The following is a 21,341-nucleotide window of genomic DNA, read 5'->3' as shown; positions in this document are numbered from 1 at the left end:
ATATTCTCTTCACTAAAGGTGAAATAAATCTTCAGTGCTTCCATCAGAGTGAGTGTAGTATTTTCTACAGTATTTACAGTTTAAGCCTCAGATCAATCCCATTTGACGGTCAGCTCAATCTCCCCATGTAACCATGTAATACTCTTTCTCGTAACCTGATATCAAAATCTAGACAGAGGCACTCTCTGTAATAAATTGGATTCTCATCAGTCCACCACTGACAATAGCACTTTTAGCTATCTGAACTTGTAAATCTCTGACCAAAACTCTTCTGCCTTGCCCTTCTCTTGACCCTCTTTAAATCCTAGCTTTTTCTATAATACCCAAATCAATAGAAAGTTGTAAAAATAGTCAGCTCCATCTTTTGGTACTGATATCTGTAGTATCCAAGACATCTTCAAGGTGGGGTGCCTCAGAAAGGAGGCGTCCATTATTAAGGATCCCTGTCATCCAGGGCATGCCCTTTTCTCAACAGGCAGAAGCCTGACAACATCCACTCAGCGATTCCGAGACAGTTCTTCCCTTCTGCCAATTCGATTCCTAAATGGACGTTAAACCCATAAACACTACCTTACTTTTTTATATCATTTCTGTTTTGCACTATTTTTAATCTAACTATTTAACATATATATATTTACTGTAATTGATTTACTTAATTATTTTGTCTTTTCATGTATTGCATTGTACTGCTGCTGCTAAGTTAACAAATTTCACGACACATGCCGGTGATAATAATTCTGATTCTGTAGATTGGTATTAGATTTTATTTAATGATCCTCCTGTGTCAAACATCAGTGTGTCAGAGGCTCTATATAAATGCAGATTCCTACACACAGGACACACATAAAGATAAACTGAGAAATCATACTGCTCAAAACAATGAGCTTCTTCTCAAACCATTTGCTACAAGAATTTATCCATTTACCATTGGCTGCATCGTCATTAATAGAATCCCACAGCATGAGCAAACTTCTTAATTAACCATCTATGATGGGTTCCCAAATTTTTTATGTCATGGACCAATACCATTTAGCAAGGGGTCCATGGACCCAGGTTGGGAACCCCTGATCTACAAGATCTAGAAATCATTGGAAAAATAAAAGCAGTTCTGACAATGTCAGGGAAGTCACCGACTTTAAATGTTAACCGTTTCCTTTTCACAGATAGGACCTGACTTACTGATTATTCCCAGCATTTTGTTTTGGTTTCCAAATCAGATTTCCAGATTTGCAATTGTATTTTTGCTTTTAGAGATCAGAGACGATGGGCATCAATATAACTAACCCTCCCCTCTCCTATTAGCATGAGAAGAGCCAGAGCTTTTAATGTACGTAAAGACAACATCAGAGAAATGGTCTAAATATACCCCTCCATTAAAGAGCTAATAAGGGACTCAGACATGCTTTTGTGCTATTACTTTCTGATAATTTGGTACTTTGAACTGCTTCTGCTATCCAACATTTATACCTAAGAATAATAGGAAAGGAAATTAGCACCAACACTCTGTCATGCTCCTGGACCAGAGGAGATCTATCAGAGTAGTTCATTCATTAACAGCTTCAGCCGAAGGTTCTCAAATGCCCAGTGACTGGAGTAAAGGAAGGCCTAGATTTATCTGAGTGGGGTTCATTATCCATGCTCAGTATTTGCAGTCTTGTACTTAAATGAGCAAGACCAATTAGGTCAGACTTGCCAAATTTATCTGTCCTGGCTCTGAAATGTGTGGCCCTGATCAGTTACTTGGCCTCAAGTGATGTAAGAACCCATAACCGATCCCTCCCACAACCTCATCAGGAAACCATTGACTGGCAGTAAAACATGCCTCCAGCATTTCCTTCTGTCAAAGCCAGCAAGGATTTTTAGTGCAACTGAATACGCAAGACATTCATAAGCATTTCCGAAAGTAACAATGTAAAAATTTTCAAAACCATTTGCTTTTTAAAAAAAAAACTAAAAATGTTTAAGTAATCCATTTAATGAAAACAAAATGTAACTTATTCTTACCAATTCTCCCCAACTGGGCTCTGGTGTGGCACCAGGTAAATGCTATGTCATCCCAGCGAGACCCTGCCCCATGACAGACGATGACCGACCGGAAAGCATTCCAAGGCTTAGCCAGCGAGATTGAGACTCATTTACATGCAAGTTCCAACCTAGTCACTGTTCACCAAAATACACTAATTTGGAAAAAGAGACAATAATATTTCAAAATAAAAATTGGTCTAATTTTGCTGCTGCTTGTGCAAAGGCAGGGGGTAGGGGGTGGGCTTCGGGCCTTCAATGCTTCTATCATTCATTCTGTGGGATTTCTTGTTTCATGGATGTCTGTGAAGAGAATGAATTTCAGGTTGTATACTGTCTACATTCTCATAAGGTTCATATTAAATGAATTGTTGAACCTTTATATGAAAATGCATTGTGGGCTTGTTTTTAACATAGGGGTTTACGATTCCAACCAAACCCTCTGGTTGTGAATATGATGCTACACAGGTTTCATACTGCACTTAGAATACTTCAACACTCAACTTGGCATGGGAAAAAGGGTGAAATGCAGCACTGTGCCGGATTCATTCCAGGATAAAAATGTTTCTTATACAGCATTCAAATAAATGGACTTCCTGCCGTTTGTACATTACCTTATGGTCTCTCTTTGTCCCATGCGAAATCTTGCAGTGAATTGCCCTGTGGGGACATTTTTCTCACTGGAACACAGTGATTGTGAGAGCTGCTGGATTGGGTCCTATCAGGATCTGGAAGGACAACTGGAGTGCAAGATGTGTCCCTCTGGAACCTCGACGGAGTACATGCACAGCAGGAGCACAGATGAATGCAAGGGTAAGGCACAGAGTTTACAGACACTGGCCTGGGTAAACTTTCAGAAATGAAACTGAGAGCTTTGCCTGTATTGCTGGGTGGCACGGTAGATTTGTACATATTGATAATTCAGGCAAGACACCACACTGCATTTTTATAATATTGGAAGTGCCATAACTCTTAATATAGGCACAGAAGTAAAGGAAACCACATTCCTCAGTTTTGGAATGTGTTGTCACTAATGCCTGAGGGCTTGAGGACATTGTTGGTGGGTGCCTGAACTGTGAGAGTGTTTGATTTCTAAACCTGGAAGTTGTCACCATGAATTGCAACAAAACCTACCAATATAAATCAGGTTTAAAAATGTTATGATGCATTGAGCTCACAATATAGAAAGCTGTCATCAAAAATGGATTTCTGATCTCATTGTAAAACAGATTTGACTTGCCTTAAACTCCCTCCAAATAATTAATAATTGTGTAGCTAATTTACTCCTATAATTAAGGAGTGAAAATGAACATTTGCTGAAGTATTTGGAAATAAGACTCTTACGTTTTACATTCTGCTAACCACTTTTCTTCACCTTGCTTAATCAGGTCAGTGCAAACCTGGAACGTACTCTCCGAATGGTCTGGAGACCTGTGAATCCTGCCCACTGGGGACCTATCAGCCGGATTATAATGCAAGGGGGTGTCTTCAGTGTCCAGATAAATTAACCACTGTGAAAAGAGGAGCCATTGAAGTTACTGAATGTGGAGGTAGTCTGGATAAATCTTGTAGCATCGTCCCTGCTTGGTAGATAGCATTCTTTCATCACCATGTCGAACCAGGCTGACTTCTCATCACAGTACCACACTGTCAGAGTTGCCATCTTTCAGTTGAGCAGACTGACTTTTCAAGTGAATGTAAGGGATCCCATAGTATTATTTCAAAGAAACACACAGAGCCACCTTCAAGACCAAGGGCAATGATTGAATCTTAATCAGCATCACAGGAACATATTGCTTCATCCTTCGTGATGTTAATGCGAGAACTTCCTGTGAACAAGTTGCCCACCATGCTTTCAGTATTAAAGCAGCGACTATGGTTCAATAGTACTTCATTGCCTCTAAGCTCATGGAAGTGCAATATTAATGTAAGAGTTATAAAGCCTAACTTAATTTAATATAGACATTCCCTTTGCTCCACCCATAATGCCCTCCCAACTTCACTACAATTTAGACTAACTTGCTGTCTCTTTTTTATGTTCCAGTGAAGGGCATTTAGCCTGAAATATTGACTGGTTTCTCTTTTCACTAATATTGCCTGACCTGCTGAGTTTTTCCAGCATTTTCTGTTTTCTTATTTCAGCTTTCCAGCATCTGTACTTTTTTATTTGATTGCTAAAACAATCACCACACCTGTAAAAAGGCAAATGCCAAATGTTATGAGACTGTAAACAACACACACAAAATGCTGCAGGAACTCAAGTCCTGTTGCAGGGTCTCGGCCCAAAATATCGACTGTACTCTTTTCCATAGATGCTGCCCGGCCTGCTGAGTTCCTCCAGCATTTTGTGCATGTTACTTGGACTTCCTGCATCTGCATGTTTTCTCTTGTTTGTTATGAGAATGTTATGCTTTTATTAGTGGAGTTCAAAAGTCAAGAGGTTACGTTGCAACTTTATAGAACTCTGGTGAGGCCACACATTTTTGGTCACCCCACTATAGGAAGGACGTTGAGGCTTTGGAAAGGGTGAAGCAGAGGTTTACCAGATTCTGCCTGGTTTGGAAGGCATGTGCCTCATGTGTACTGTGAGAGGCTGGGCAAACCCGAGTTGTTTTATCTAGAGCGACAGAGGCTGAGGGGAGATCTGATAGAGGTTTATAAGATTATGAGAGGCAGAGATAGAGTAAAAAGGGAGTATCTTTTTCCCAGGCTAGAAATGCCTAGTACCAGAGGACGTGTATTGTAAGTGAGAGGGGGTAAGTCAAGGGGAAGTAAGGGGTATGTTTTTTACTCAGAGTGGTGGATGCCTGGAGTGAGCTGCCTGGTATGGTGGTAGAGGCAAATACATTAGAGGCTTTTAAGAGACATTTAGATAGACACATGAATAAGAGGAAGCTGAAAGGATCTGGACATTATGTAGGTAGGAGGGATTCATTTTTGTTTTTTTATTTGTTTAGCTACTTCGGTGCACTATTGTGAGCTGAAGGGTCTGTTCCTGGGCTGTTCTGCTCTATGTTTTATGTTCTAATTTAAAGATGTCTAAATTCAGCTTGCAGAAAGGGTATAGAACAACAAAATCCTCAGTTAACCACGCAGCCACTTTGTTTCAATGGCATGTAATTTTAAGTGCAATTTGTGACTTGTATATTTCCTATTTTCTTGTTGATGCACAATAAATAACAGTTACACAATATGAGGAGCTTTCCATCTTCAATGGCCCAGGGATCCCATCATCAGGGTCACTATCCAGACAAAATCTGAACATGAATCTCAAATAAGATGAAAATTTGATAACTAGGTGTATTGTCTATCTGTATAATTATAGTTTCAGAACTGGGTCTGCCATGTGCTATGGTTTTGTTACACTGTTAGAACTGTGAAGTAATAATTATTTATGCCAAGGCCCCAAGTTCTTAAATTACATCCTTACCTTTCCATAAGACCACGATATAGGAGTAGAATTAGGCCATTTGGCCCATCGAGTAAGCCCCCCTGTTTCATGCATTTCCCTCTCAGCCATAATCTCCTGCCTTCTCCCTATACCCATCCATGCCCTGACTAGTCAACCTCTACCTTAAAATATATCCAATAACTTGACCTCCAAATCCCTCTGTGCCAATAAATTCCATGAATTCTCTGCTCTCTGGCTAAAGATTATCCTCCTCATCTCCGTTCAAAATGGTTGTCCCTCTATTCTGAGGCTGTGCCCCCTGATCCCCCACAATAGGAAGCAACTTCTCCATTTCAACTCCATCAAGGCCTTTCAACATTCGATAGGTTTCATTGAGATCCCTCCTCATTCTTCTGAATTGCAGTGAGTACAGGCCCAGAGCCTTCAATCAGACCTCATATGGTAACACTTCTATTCCCAGATTCATTCCCATGAACCTCCTCTGAACTCTCTCCAATGTCAGCACATTCAATCTTAGACAAGGGGCCCAAAACTGCTCACAGTATTCCAAGTGAGGCCTTACCCATGCCTTCTAAAGTCTCATCATTACATCCTTGCCTTTACATTCTAGTCCTCTCAAAATGAATGCACTTACCTCCTCTCCACCGACTCAAACTATAGATTAACCTATAGGAAATCTTGCATGAGGACTCACAAGTCCCTTTACACCTAAGATTTTAGAATTTTCTCTCCATTCAATAAATAGTCTACATTTTTATTTCTTCTATTGAAGTGCATGATCATATACTTCTCAACGCTGGATTCTGTTTGTCACTTCTTTGCCCATTCTCTTAATCTGTCCACGTCCTTCTACAGACTCCCTGCTTCCTCAATACTACCCACCTATCTTCGTATCATCTGCAAACCTGGCCACAAAGCTATCAATTCCATCATCAAAATCATTGACATATCATGTAAAAAGAAGCAGTCCCAACACAGACCCACTAGCAGCCGGCCACTAATTTTGGCTCTGTTATATGCCCTCTCAGCTCATATGTTGGCTTTGACTTCTCTTGTCAGCCATCGTTGCATCATACTTCTTCTTTGGCATGTATCCATCCTGCGCCTTTCGAATTGCTCCCAGAAATTCTAGGCATTGCTGCTCTGCTGTCGTCCCTACTAGAGTCCCCTCCCAATCAACTTTGGCCTGTTCCTCTCTCATGCCTCTGTAATTCCCTTTACTCCACAGTAATACCGACACATCTGACTTTAGCTTCTCCCTCTCAAATTGTAGGGTGAATTCTATTGTATTATGATCTCTGTCTTCTAAGGATTCCTTTTCCTTAAGCTCTCTAATCAGTTCTGGTTCATTGCACACCAACCAATCCAGAACAGCTGATACCCTAGTGGGCTTAATCATGAGCTGCTCCAAAGAGCCATATTGCAGGCATCCTACAAGATCCCCCTCTTGGGATCCAGCACCAACCTGATTTTCCCAATTTAACTGCATGATGAATTGCTCTTTTAACATGCCTTTTCTGTCTCCTTTTATAATTTGTAACCCATATCTTTGCTACTATTCAGAAGTCTGTAATTAACTCCCATCCTGGTCTTTTTATCCGTGCAGTTTCTTAGCTCTACCCCTTCCAATCCTATGTCACCACTTTCTAAGGATATGATTTCATTTTTCATCGACAGAGCCACCCCACTCCCTTTGCCTATCTGCCTGTCCTTCTGATGCAATGTGCATCCTTGGATGTTGCGTTCCCAGATATAATCTTTCAGCCATGACTCAGGGATGCCCACAGCGTCATACCTGCCAATCTCTAACAGTGCTACAAGTTCATCTACCTTATTCTGTAAACTGCACACATTCAAATATATCACCTTCAGTCTTGTTTTCACTCTTTTCGATCTTGTCTACATTTACATTGCAACTCATCCAGTTGACTGCAAATTTGCTCCATCATCAGCCTCTCCTAGCTATCAGTCTCACTACACACTGCCCCCCGTTTGTAAACCAAGTACACCATCCTCAGCCCCACCTCTCCAGTCCTCACCCTCCTCCCCCGCCAAATTAGTTTAAACCCTCACAAACAGCTCTAGCAAACAGGCCTACAAGGATATTAAACCCCCTGAGGTTCAGGTGTAACCCATCCTTTTTGAACAAGTCATACCTTCCCCAGAACCAATCACGATGATCCATAAATCTGAACCCCTGCCCCCTGCACCTGTTCCTCAGCCATGCATTCATCTGCCAAATCACCCAAATCTTACCCTCACTGGCACATGGTATAAGCAGCAATCCAAAGATAACTACCCTGGCACTCCTGCTTTTCAGCTTTCAACTTAGCTCCCGAAAATCTCCCTTCAGGATCTCCTCACCTTTCCTACCTATGTCATTAGTGCCAAGCCTTCTGGCTGCTCACCCTCCCCCCTTAGATTGCCACAAATCTGGTCCGAGATATCGCTGACCCTGACACCTGGGAGACAACATACCATCTGGATGATCCTATCAGGTCCGCAGAACCTCATCTCTATTCCTCTAACTATGGAATCTCCTAATACAAATGCAGTCCTCTTTACTTCTGTTTCTTCTGAGCCATAGCTCCAGACTCAGTGCCAGAGACCTGGTTGCTGCAGTTCCCCCCCCCCCCCCCCCCAGTGATCGGCCTCCTCAAAAGCATCCAAAACTGTATGCTTATTACTGAGGAGAACAGGAGAACAACCACAGGGGTACTCTGCACCGGCTGCTCATTTCCCTTCCTTCTCCTGACAGTCACCCTGTTACCTGCCTCCTGCAACCTGCAGCTCCTATCTATCATTTCCTCAGTCTCCTGTATGAGCAGGATGTCATCGAGCTGCAGCTCCAGTTCCTTAACATGTTCTCTGAGGAGCTGTAGCTCAGTGCACCTGGTGCAGATGTTGTTACCTGGGAGACTGCAAGTCTCGCAGAATTACCACATCTTATACAAAGAACGCAACACCACTCCTGGAGTTTTTCTCGCTGCTCTTACAGAAGAAGAAGAAACTTAGCTGATACTTACCTCACCCAAGCCTGACCTTGCCTATGCCTGATGAGCCAAAATCTCCCCACTCTAATACTGGTCCTCTCCAACAATGGCCGCTCCACCTCCCAGCCTTACTTTTATTTGCCCCTGCTAATGAATCCCATTCAGTGATTGGCCGCAGTTCAGACTCCAAAAACTACCACGAAGTACTGTTTTGTTAATGTTCAACCATAGACTTCTCTTCTTCTCACGCCCCCATTCACTGGTTGGCCATTCTCTCCATCCTAAAAACTACCCCTTTTAAGATGTCAAATTTTGTTTGATTTTTCTGCTTGAGGTATGCAGTTATGTCAAAGTGCTGAATACATACATCTGGCTATATTTGCCTTGAGATTCTAGAATTAAATGTTACATTATGCTCTTATTTTCCTGGGTATCTTATAAGTAATATTACTTGATGCTTGGAAAACAGAATGAGCTATGGGCCTAAAACGCAGCCCACAGTTTAGTTTGTGAGAATGCAAACTGATACATGATAGGCCTTCACAAGATAAAGAATTGCATGTCTGTAGCAGTTATCACAACATTTGGACTCCCCAAGCTCTACACAGTTGCTGAAAAATTTTTGAAGCATAATGTGGTGAACTACATATACCTGTCTGGACACGCCCCCCGCTGACTGCTCCTGTGGCTCCTCCCACAGACCCCGGTATAAAGGCGATTGGAGACACAGCCCCGGCTCAGTCTCCAGGATGTAGTGTGGTGGTGATTTGGTGCTTGTTCTTTCAATAAGAGCCTATATCTCACCTCACGTCTCCAAGAGTTATTGATGGTGTATCACAGAGTCACCATTGTAATGGAGAAAATACTGCTACAAATGTTGCACAACAGACTCCCAGAAAGGAAAATGTGATAACGTGCAAATAAAATCTTGCTGGTTGTGATATTAATACTGGACCAGACTTCAGAAAGATCTGTCCTGCTCCTCTTCAGAGCAGTTTATGGGAAGAATGTATTACACTTACATGAGACACCAAATGATTCAAAACCTCATCTGAAAGATGGCACTGACAACACATGGGACGCGGAACAGTAAAGGGGAAAGCCCTTCTGCCCATCATGTCTGTGCCAGCTGTGATGCTGGCCTCATCTGTCTGCATAATGTTTATATCCCTCTACTCCCTGCCTGCTGATGTGTCTGCCTGAATGCCTCTTTAACATCACTACAGTACAGATAATGAGGCACTCCCTCACTACTGCACCAACATGTCAAGTGGAGTGGAATTCAGGACCACCCAACCCAGTGATGAGAGTGTTGTTTAACCTGTAACATCTGAAGAATAGTAAAAGTACAAGAAAAGGAAACAAAAGCTCTGGTTTTTGTGTAATACTGTGATTGAATTAAGTTTTAAAACCTTGCCTTTTCCCATGTGTGTAGTGCCGTGTGCTGCAGGTCACATTTCCCGCTCTGGCATAATGCCATGCTACCCTTGTCCCAGGGATTACTATCAACCCAGCTCAGGGAAGTCGTTCTGTCTGGCCTGTCCATTCTACGGAACAACCACGGTCACTGGGGCAACCTCCCGAAGTGACTGTTCTGGTAAGGAAAAACTAACAACTACTTCGTTAAATGGCAATAACAGACATCTAAGATATCTAGAAAGCAAATACAAAATAACAACAATTTTTGCTTTACAAGGTTTCAATTCTGTGCATATGCCAGAAACTGCCAGCTTACTGATACCAACACCTCTGGAGAAGAGATCAAGATCACGAGCAAATCAGGTAAAATTTGATGAAGAATACTTATACATGAATCACTTTATAAATGTGGTACGTAGCACATGATGCAGCCTGAAAATGATAGAGGCATTAGCTTCATCCAATCCCAAAGAGAAAGGAAAGGAGAATATTCTTTCTGAGAGATGGACAACAGAAGTCTTTACACGGTGAGTCTTTAAGATCTGGAATGTACTGTCTGAAAGTGTGATGAATGCAGGTCTTTTCATAACTTTAAGCAATATATAGCAAAAGTACTTGAAGGTAAAAGATTGGCAGGGTTCTGCGCTAAGAGTGGGAGAACATGATCAACTCGACTTTTCTACAAAGCTCTATAAAACTCTGATTAGGCCACACTTGGAGTATTGTGTCCAGTTCTGGTCGCCTCACTATAGGAAGGATGTGGAAGCATTGGAAAGGGTACAGAGGAGATTTACCAGGATGCTGCCTGGTTTAGAGAGTATGGATTATGATCAGAGATTAAGGGAGCTGGGGCTTTACTCTTTGGAGATAAGGAGGATGAGAGGAGACATGATAGAGGTGTACAAGATATTAAGAGGAATAGATGGAGTGGACAGCCAGCGCCTCTTCCCCAGGGCACCACTGCTCAGAACAAGAGGACATGGTTTTAAGATAAGGGGAGGAAAGTTCAAGGGGGATATTAGAGAAAGGTTTTTTACTCAGAGAGTGGTTGGTGCGTGGAATGCACTGCCTGAGTCTGTGGTGAAGGCAGATACACTAGTGAAGTTTAAGAGACTAACAGACAGGTATATGGAGGAATTTAAGGTGGGGGGATATATGGGAGGCAGGGTTTAAGGGTTGGCACAACATCATGGGTCGAAGAGCCTGCACCATTCTATGTTCTATGTTCTACAAGGAACTGGCAAGCACTCGTGATGTCCTTCTCAATTCTGAAAATATTTTCTCTCCATACCTAAAATTGATCTTTAGAATACACCCAAGCGTTATTTGAATTTCCTGCATAAATACACCTTTATGGCATCACCACACAATGGTATAATTTACTCTACTGGTTCTCTTTCACCATTCAATACAGGGCATGGCAAGTTCCTACCAGAAAGTGCTACAGCTTGTTTCAGAATATAATTTTAATTCTACAATGCTTGTGTTGGTTACATTCATCACAGCCTCAAAGTTCTACGTTTATATTGCACCTATCAAAACGCTAGCACATTCCTAAGCACTACAACCACACAAGGTAGAAACTGTGGTAGCCCCAGTGTGCACGAGGCTCCTTCACAAAAAGTAACACAGTAATTCCCCGATAACCGGGTTGACTGAGCAACAAATAGAACATAGAACAGTACAGCACTGGAACAGGCCATTCGGCCCACAATGTTGTGCTAAACCAGCCAAAAAGCAAATCAAAAGCACCCAAACACTAATCCCTCCTACCCACACAATGTCCATATCCCTCCCTCTTTCTCACATTCATGTGCCAATCCAAACGTCTCTTAAAAGCCTCAAGTATATTTGCTTCTACCACCATACCAGGCAGCATTCCAGGCATCCACCACTCTCTGAGTAAAAAACTGATATGGAAATTGCAGTGACCTCTTTGACCTTGAAAGACAGAAGGGCCCTCAGTTTAATCTCTTTCCTTAAGAGCATCTGCTTTTGCAAATGCAGCGCTCCCTCAGTTTGCATCTGAAGTGTCAACTTGTACTTCAGACTCAGGTTCCAGGAGTGGGAATTAAGACTATAATCTTTAGATATTGCATAGCCACCATATCATTTATGATGCAATGCATCCAACCGTTATTTTTGAGGACCTATAATAAAAAATGTAGAAACAACTGTTCTCTATATGAAACTAGAAGCGTGATATTGTCAAATTCAGCCATTGGTTTACATTGATAAATCCCTTAAAAGCTACAAGCCACGGTGTTGCAACAGTTACTGCTGCTGTCTCACAGCTTCGAGGCTTCACCCCGACATGAGCTCTCCTTGACCTGTTTGTTGCTAAATTTTCTACTGTTAATTGCCCTTCTGTGTAGGTTAACGGAAAAATGGATTGTAGGGAGCGGATGAGCATGTTTAAGAGAAAATACGGTGCGAAGAAGTTAGGAGAGGGGGAGGTTGAACCGATAGGATTGCTCCCCTGCAAGCCAGCATGCAGTAAATGGGCCAAAGGCCATCTACTGTGTCGTTATATGATAAATATTGAAAACCCCATTTTTGGTGATCTGGGATAATTATTTTTTTCCCTCTTTTATACGAAGGAGTTCAATGATTGCTTCCGGCAGCCATGTCAACATAATGGAAGTTGTGAAAGTATCGGGTCTGGATATGCTTGTGTGTGTCAGCCGGGATTTACAGGTGGGTGTAACATTTTCACACTCCATTCAAACACACACCATAGCAGCAGCATTTCATTCATGCCCTGTGTTCTGTATTAGGTACAAACTGTGAAACAAATATCAACGAGTGTGCCTCAGACCCCTGCCAGAACAATGCAGCCTGCCAGGATGGGATTGGAAAATTTGTGTGTTTGTGTCAGCCTGGTTTTATGGGTGAGTTACTTCTCAAGAATAACTTCTGCTGGCCTAATTAGAAACAGCAGATTCCCTCCACCACGTGTTTTTGGATTTTTTTCCACTAATTGCATCTGGAACCTTTTAAATGACAATTGATCACCAGGATTGCAGCATTCGTCATGCATGAATGAATAAGCAAGCCCAGTGGCATCTTACCAAAACAAAAGTTTACTTAAGTGATCTCCAGGCAAGGAGTTAATTAACTCGAAAGAATCTCAACAATTGAGGAAGCCCGTAAAGCATTCCATACACCCGTCCACCACTTCACAGAAGAGTTTTTTATACTTTTGATTCTCCATTTGTTCAATCATTTTTAACATTTCTGTAAAAGATGTATTTTTTTTCTCAGCAGAAATGTTCTAGGAACTTATCTCAAAAGAAAATTCCCTCCATATTCTGTGTAATAAATCATGACTCCCCACCACCGAGAAAGAAACAGGCTTTTACTCGTTTCACTCTCTGATGGCTCCACTGTCACTATCAGAACAGCATAGCGATTGAAAATTTTAAGCCTTATTAAGTAAGGGATGACTGAATCTTTAAAATCATAGTAGCCTATAATTATTGCCAAACAACCTCTTTTAGTTCTGAAAGGCTATGTGTAGAGCATCATTCCCTGTATTCCATGATCATTTTTAAAGCATTAGAATACATTAAAAGTATTTTTGATATCTCATCTTCATTTATTTGACATGAATATCCTAAGCTGTGTTTCACTTTGTGTCAAGTATTAAGTATAATCTTTATTTCTTATTTCTTGCTGAGGATTGTTCATTTGATCGGTTGTTTAACCTACCGGTTAACTTTCTTCTTAGCTGTTAAAGAGTCCACCTTAAATAGTGATGTTGGAATAGAGGAAATTGGCTTCACATATTCCATTAAGTTTCGGCTTTCTTTGAAATCAATTGCAAATCCAAAAGTCCAGGCCAAAAGCTTGTGTTGGTGTCTTCCAGGCCAATTGTGTGAAGAGGATCTGAATGAATGCAGCTCCCAACCTTGCCTTAATGAAGGAAAATGCATTGATGGGATTAATGCTTATTACTGCAAGTGCACTCATGAGTTCAAAGGTAAAGTCATCGTCGCTCCACTGCATCCTTCAGAAAGAAACTCAATGAGGAAATAATCTACAGTCTTTATTTTATTAATTTATTCAAGGACTGCCCAGTTTTCTAGAATTCTGTCATCAATATTGCTCAGGAAATTTCAAAAGCACCAATTAGGGTGCATTCATGCAATGATTGGATAGCATGTGTAGCTGAGGCATATGGATTCAATCCAATTGGTTCCTACAGGATCTTAGGCTCCACATTGACTTTTCTTCCAACCATCAGAACCATGTTTAATATCACTGACATATGTCATGAAATTTGTTGCTTTGCAGCAGCAGTATAGTGCAATACATAAAAACACCATAAGTTACAATAAGACATACGTATATAAAAAATAAGTTAAATAAATATACTTACATATAATTCTATTCATTCCTCCTTTATATTTTTATTTAGTTATTATTTAAATGCATCACAGTTATTTATCCCAGGTACTCCCTATGTCACTGAGTTCCACACTTTCCCCATTTCCCGAACAAGGAAGTTTATCCTGTTGGATTATCTTGTGTTTAGAGCCTCTAGTTTGAACTCAGTTTGAAATCCTTCCTCTGTGTTATCCAACAAAAGTCCTTGGCATTTTGACAGAGAAAGGCACACAACGGTTTAACTGTATGACTTCTCAATTCTGATTTCAACCTTGTAAATATAGTTTGTGTCAATAGAACAAAGAAATAGAACATAGAATAAAGAAATCTACAGCACATTACAGGCCCTTCAGCCCACAACATTGTGCTGACCATGTCACCTGCTTTAGAAACTGCCTAGAATTTCCCTACTGCATAGCCTTCTATTTTTCTAAGCTCCATGTACCTATCTAGTAGTAGTCTCTCGAAGTCCGAGGAAGACAAATGTGTTGCGCAGTCAACATCTGTGGGCACGCATATGACTTTTGAAGCCGAAGTCCAAAGCGCAGATACGGTCGCAGGTGGGGCAAGGAGCACCGCCTGTTGGGGCAGGAGCGGACACCTTCCTGTGTCTTTCTTGACTCACCTTGAGGCGCTGCATGTGCCAGTTGGCTTGGAAGTTGTTTGCTGCCTTGGAGCATAGATTGCGCCACTTGGACCGATCAGCAGCAGTGTGTTCCTATCAGTGTACCTATCTAAGAGTCTCATAAAAGACCCTATTGTATCTGCCTCTACCACCGTCGCTGGCAGTGTATTCAATACCCTCACCACTCTCTGTGTGAAAAACTTACCTCTGACATCCCCCCTGTACCTGCCTCCAAGCACCTTAAAACTATGCCCCCTCATGTTAGCCATTTCAGCTCTAGGAAAGGGCCTCTGGCTATCCACACAATCAATGCCTCTCATCTGATAATCTGATACCTTTCTGATGTAGCAGCCTCACCCATACAAGTTGTTGTGTGGATAGGAAAACTGCAAGCCTTTTTCCCTCTCGATGGTTATATAATAGAATCCCTGCACTCATTATAATTACATGATGGTATATTTTTACTTCACAACTATTCCAGTTATTCCCAGACAGTTAATTATCATAGAATCTGAATGTAATATATCCAATATACATGGAGCTAGAATTATTGAAATGTAATTGAAAATCAAACTGGTTCCCTCTTATCTTTCAGGATAACCTGAAATCCTTAGCCTACACAGGACTGCAGCCTTACATTACCTGTCTGACTCTTAATTGCCCCCCTTGGACCCACCTCCTTCTCAGCAGCAAATAGACATGAGCAAATTCACCCATATATTGTAAAAGAAAATCAAAAGGCTTGGTTAGCAAGATGGGATTATGTGCTGACAAACTGATCACGAGTGAACAAAAAGAAATGCTGAAAGAAAGACAGTAACACCTTTTATGCCCTCTCAAAATATGCCACAATGGTTCATAATAAATAACTTTTGGAAGTGCACTCGCTGTTCCAAAAACCACTTCTCCCTACGACAAACCTCCATCAGAGGATCGTGTTAACAACTAGCTTAATCAGTTTTACTAATGTTGTTTAAGGGATGAATATTGTTCAACATACCAAGAACATTAGTGTTCAAAAAATGCTGATGGTTCAAATATGATATCCCCTCATCCTTCATTGCTCAATGGAGTCTGAAGGATAAGGGGGTCTCTCATTGAAGCCTACCGAATACCAGATGGGGAGAACGCGGTGAGAATGTTTCCATTTGTAGGTGAGTCTAGGGTCTGAAGGCACAGCCTCAGAATAAAGGGACCATCCCTCTAAAACTGGGATGAGCAGAAATTTCTTCATCTACAGGATGGTGAATCTAAGGAATTCTTTACAACAGAGGGCTGGGGAGGCCAAGGCATATTGTCTGTTTAAGGCAGAAATTGATAGGTTCTTGATTGGCAAGGGGTTAAAGGTTACAGAGAGAAGGCAGGATGAATAGGGTTGAAAAAAAACAGCTATGATTAAATAGTGGAGCAGACTTAATGGGTTGAATGCCCTAATACCACTCCTGTATCTCTCATCTCATGGACGTACTTCATCACTTTACTTCAAAATAATACCCTGAGGTCCTTCATGAAATCCTTATAAGAATTTCGATTTAGTGTTTTGCCTGGAAAAAAAATGATATCCTTGACAGTGAAGCATTTCCTTAATCAGCTGAGAATTTTGTGCTCCAGTCTCAGCAGTGGGATTTTAACCCACAGCTTCCTGACTCAGATTTAAGATTGCAGCCCTGTAAACCACATCCATGAATTTGGAATACGGTGATACTATAGAAATGACAAATAAACTCTTCTCGGGCTTCAAGCCGGGTACAGGTATTGATTACAATCGATAACAAACTCTGCCATCTTCAACAGGGATGATGCCTGGGCACGTCTAGTCCAGTGGTACTTATACCCTTATTGTCCCTCCCTTCTGATTGATTAGTCCTCAACCAATCAGGTTTCCGTTGTCCTACATTGTTTCCAATCGAGTTCCAATTCCTACTCAGAAACTGTGGAAATCTAGGAAAGATAGGCAGTAGGGATGGATTCTGTCTCGTTGTTAGGTCTCCTGGTTTTTCCTCCGGCCCTTTTAAGGGATTGATAGATTTCCTTCACCTTGTTCCCTATATATCCACAGTTTCTGGAAGGGTCACCAGGATCCTGTAGAAATATTGGATTAATGCCATCCACAAAACTGTAAGGAAGCTCTAATCACAGCTTATGTGGGTCAAAGATGACCTGGGACTCACAGTGGCTGCGTTTACAGGATTCCCTGTGAATGTGGAGCAGTGTATATCGGCCAGATGGAACGCACAGTGGAAACCTGCATCAAAGAGGTGTATCTGTTTGAGTTTCCCGGAAAATCAGTGATAGCAGAGCTTTGCATTCACAATGGCCATGGGATTGACTTTGACAGCACAAAACTACTGTGCAGCACCAACAGCTTTTGGGACCACCTGGTAAAGGAAGCCATTGAAATAAAACTAGAGGAAAATAATTTTAACTAGGACAAAGTCTCAGTCTAAGTAAGAATTAGAATTCGATTGTAAACAAGGTGGGGCAGCAGAAACCTGATTGGATGAGTTCTAACCAATCAGGAGGGACAGACAAACAGGGGTATAAATACCACCAGACTAGACATGCCCACGCATCATCCCTGATGAAGATGGCAGAGCTTGTCATCGAATCGTCGGTTATAGTCGATACTTGTACCTGGCTGGAAGCCCAAGAAGAGTTTGTTTCTCATTTATGCCAGGAAAGCACTAGTTCATTTTTCAGTATAGAAATTATTTCTAGGCTCAATCCTGAGAGATACCCTCTACTTCTGATTTTGTAAATTGCACCTTTGTTGTACTTGCTTAACTATTTACTTTCTTCCCCGCCGTCCCCAGGAGCCCGGTGTGAACTGGATATTGATGAATGCCTTTCGAAACCATGCCTCCACAATGGGGCATGCCACAATTTGATTGGCGGATTTCACTGTGTGTGCCAGGCCGGTTTCCTAGGTGACACATGTGAAATTAACATCAATGAATGCACCAGTTTGCCTTGTCTAAATGGAGGATCATGCATTGATGGCATCAATGGCTTCAGGTGAGATTCTCTGCCTCACACGTTGAGCTGAGGCAGATTGAGAGGTTTAACAGATGGGAAGCTGAAGATTTTTTTTGTCCATGAGCATAGACAATGGAACAGGAATAGCTTATAAGCTCATTTCTTCCTGATCTTTCTCTCCCATTACAAAGAAGGCATGGCATTGAGATGAAAGGAAAGGTTAAAGAGCAAAATAGTTCATAGAGCACGTAAACGTATGACAAACATGATTGATAAATATGGTTTTAGCTCTATCAATGCTGAGTGCAGTTTAAGGATGTCTTTGTTTCTGTTTTTAGATTTTAAAGAACAATGCTGATAGTTTTTTAAATTATCTCTTTACTTAGATGTCAATGTCCTGTAGGCTACGGTGGCTTGCTCTGTGAAACAGACGTGGATGAATGCAAATCTAATCCATGCTTGAACCAGGGTGTGTGTACCGACACGCTAGGCTCATACATCTGCAAATGTCCGCCCGGCTTCAATGGGACCCGATGCGAAATGGGTAAGTTTTAACCACAATCCATCATAGTATCCAGCCAAAGCTCAATCCAAGCCGGCATCAGGCATGAGCTGTTCAACGCTATGATGCAGAGAGATCATGATGGCTTTAACTTGGATCGCGAGTGCAGAGTGCACAATATTGAATAGACTGTCCGTCCAACATTGCCCCCTCACTCATTTTCAATTATTTCATGCTGATAGTTCATTACCCTCTTCATGTAACTTTCAAAATAAGAACAGGGTTATAGAGATTTATGACATGGATTGAGGCCATTCTGCCCTTTGTGCCTGCTGGTCCAGAAGGCATCAAACAACCTGACACCACTTCCCAAATATTGGCCTGTATCCTTGCCAATCATAGCACAGGTAGTACCCGTCCAAGCCTTGTTTAAGGATGATGAGGGTCTGTGTCTTCACAACCCTTTCAAGCAGTGTTTCAGATAACTACCACCCTTTACCTTCTCATCCTTGTATCAGTTACTTGTATCTAGTTATTGATGCATTCAATCTAGAGTTGTGCCCAGTTCTAACATAGGCTTCTTTGCTAAAGCTTTTGGGGGAAGCAGCCCATAGCAAATTATTCCAGTTTTCAGAGTTCTCAAAAACACAAGGAATAATTGTTTGAAAATGCCTTTTCAAAAGCCCTAAAAAGGAGCCCCTCAGTTTTAATTCAATTGAGTTGATGTAATTCTACATTTGAGATATCATCTGCACCACCTTTGTTTCCTCATTACATGTTCTGAGCTAATTCTGTCCTCTTTCTGTAGAGATGTCCTCCAACTTTAACCTGGATTTTGACGTTTCGGGGATCTATGGCTATGTTCTATTAGATAATGGCTTACCAACGCTCAGCGCACTTACCTGTGCTTTCTGGATGAAATCTTCGGATACCACAAACTATGGGACTCCAATTTCCTATGCCTTGAATACTGACTGTGACAATGCATTCCTGCTAACAGATTACAATGGGTAAATTCAATTACATTAATATCTAATTGCAATTCTTGGTATCATTCACCTAATCGGGGGTGATCTTAAGGGCCCTGTGATGTATCAGTATTTATCTCAAAAACTTGTCCTTTGGAATAAATCCTTCCACAGACGCAAACTTACTACTTCAAAATGCAACCCTTGCACAAGCTTTAACTGAGATGAGGAGCCATAAATAAGAAATTATTCTCATTTAATGATAATGGTCAACAGTGATCATGTGGCATGACTACTAACCGTTCAAAAAGATGTACCAATAGATGTATTTACTCATAGGAAGACAAATGCAGTTACCGGAAATACAGAGGCTAAAACAGTAAAGCTCACTGTAAGTTATTGGATGCATAGAAATATAGAACAACACAACACAGAAACAGGCCTTTCAGCCCATCTAATCCATGCTGAACTGTTACTTCTCCTAGTCCCAATAACCACACCTGGACCATAACCCTTCCACCCCTCCATCTATGTACTTATCCAAACATCTCTCAAATCCACATCCACCCTTCCGCTGGCTGTTTATTCACACTTGCACCTGAGTGAAGAAGATATCCCGCAGGTTCCCCTAAAATATTTCACCTTTCAACCTTAACCTATGACTGCTAGATCTAGTTTCACCAAACTTCTAAAGAAAAAGCCTGTTTACATTTATCTTATCTATGGCCCTCATAATTCTGCATGCCTCTATCAAATCTTCCCTCAATCTCCTGCACTCCAGGTAAAAAGACCCTCACCTACTCAACCTTTCCTTATAAATCAGGTTCTCAAGTCCCAGCAACATCCTTGTAAATCTTCTCTGTACTCTTTCAATCTTATTGATATCTCTCCTATAGGTAGGTGACCAAAACTGCACACAATGCTCCAAATTTGGTCTCACCAAAGTCTTATATAACTTCAACATAACATCCCAACTCTATACTCAATACTTAGATTTACAAAAGCCGATGTGCCAAAAGTTCTCTTTTTGACCCTGCTTACCTGTAATGCCACTTTCAATGAACTATGGATCTGAATTCCCAGATCTCTCTGTTCTAGCGCATTCGTCAGTGCCCTATCATTTACCGTATAAGTCTTACCTACGTTTGTCCTCGCAAACTGCACCACCTCACACTTGTCTGCATTAAATTCCATCTGCCATTTTTTCAGCTGGCAAAGATCCCTCTGCAAGCTTTGATAACCTTTCTCACAATCCATTACACTCACATTTTGGTGTCACCTGCAAATTTGTTGATCCAGTTTGCCACACTATCATCCAGACTGATGACATAAATGACAAACAGCAATGGACTCAGCACCGATCTCTGTGAAATGCCACTAGTCACCAGCTTAGAGTCAGAGAGGCAACCATCTGCTGCCAGTCTGGTTTCTCTCCTGAAGCCAATTTACTACCTCTTCCCGAATGCGAAGCAACTGGATCTTCATGGCCAGCTCCCACACAGGACTTGGTCACAGGCCTTGTTAATGTCCATGCAGGCAATGTCCACGGCCTTTCCTTCATCAATTTATAAGGGTAGCATCCTCAAAAAACTCTATACGATTGGTTAGGCATGACCTACCATGCACAAAGCCATGTTGACTATTCCTAATCAGGCCCAGTCTATCAGAATAATAGTATATCCTGTCCTTTAGGATACCTTCTAATAATTGAAGTATAGATTAATTAACTATTAAAAAACTATTGACTTCAGACTCACCAGCCTATAATTTATGGTTTGTTCTTAGAGCCTTTCTTGAACAATGGAACATCCTAAGAATTTGATTTTAAGATCTTTAAAATCTCAATAAATTATTTATTTCTAATCCTGAATCTCTAACATCATATATGTTCAGTCTAAAAACATTATATAAAGCATAAAATAATCTTAGTTTTAGTTTTAAAATTGTGTTATTGTGTTCTTGAAACTCCATTTATTTTCATTAAAATTGTATTTTTCCATACTGATATTTTAAAGTTACAAAGCCATATTTAATT

At 41.2% G+C, this 21,341-nt stretch overlaps 1 protein-coding gene across 1 annotated transcript in view; it reads left to right on the top strand.

Moving 5' to 3' along the window:
* svep1 (sushi, von Willebrand factor type A, EGF and pentraxin domain containing 1) overlaps positions 1-21,341 on the top strand; it is a 289,678-nt gene that overhangs the window by 170,748 nt on the left and 97,589 nt on the right. Inside the window, exons 17-26 of the mRNA XM_073048583.1 lie at positions 2,674-2,835; positions 3,411-3,572; positions 9,863-10,024; positions 10,124-10,209; positions 12,447-12,543; positions 12,624-12,737; positions 13,715-13,828; positions 17,674-17,875; positions 18,223-18,380; positions 19,147-19,348. Coding sequence (XP_072904684.1) covers positions 2,674-2,835; positions 3,411-3,572; positions 9,863-10,024; positions 10,124-10,209; positions 12,447-12,543; positions 12,624-12,737; positions 13,715-13,828; positions 17,674-17,875; positions 18,223-18,380; positions 19,147-19,348 — 1,459 coding nt within the window. The remainder of the gene's footprint in view (positions 1-2,673; positions 2,836-3,410; positions 3,573-9,862; positions 10,025-10,123; positions 10,210-12,446; positions 12,544-12,623; positions 12,738-13,714; positions 13,829-17,673; positions 17,876-18,222; positions 18,381-19,146; positions 19,349-21,341) is intronic.

Source organism: Hemitrygon akajei, chromosome 6 (genome assembly GCF_048418815.1).
Source record: "Hemitrygon akajei chromosome 6, sHemAka1.3, whole genome shotgun sequence".
NCBI lineage: Eukaryota > Metazoa > Chordata > Chondrichthyes > Myliobatiformes > Dasyatidae > Hemitrygon > Hemitrygon akajei.
Note: the sequence above shows the minus strand (reverse complement) of the source record. Positions and strands in the feature narration are given on the sequence as shown.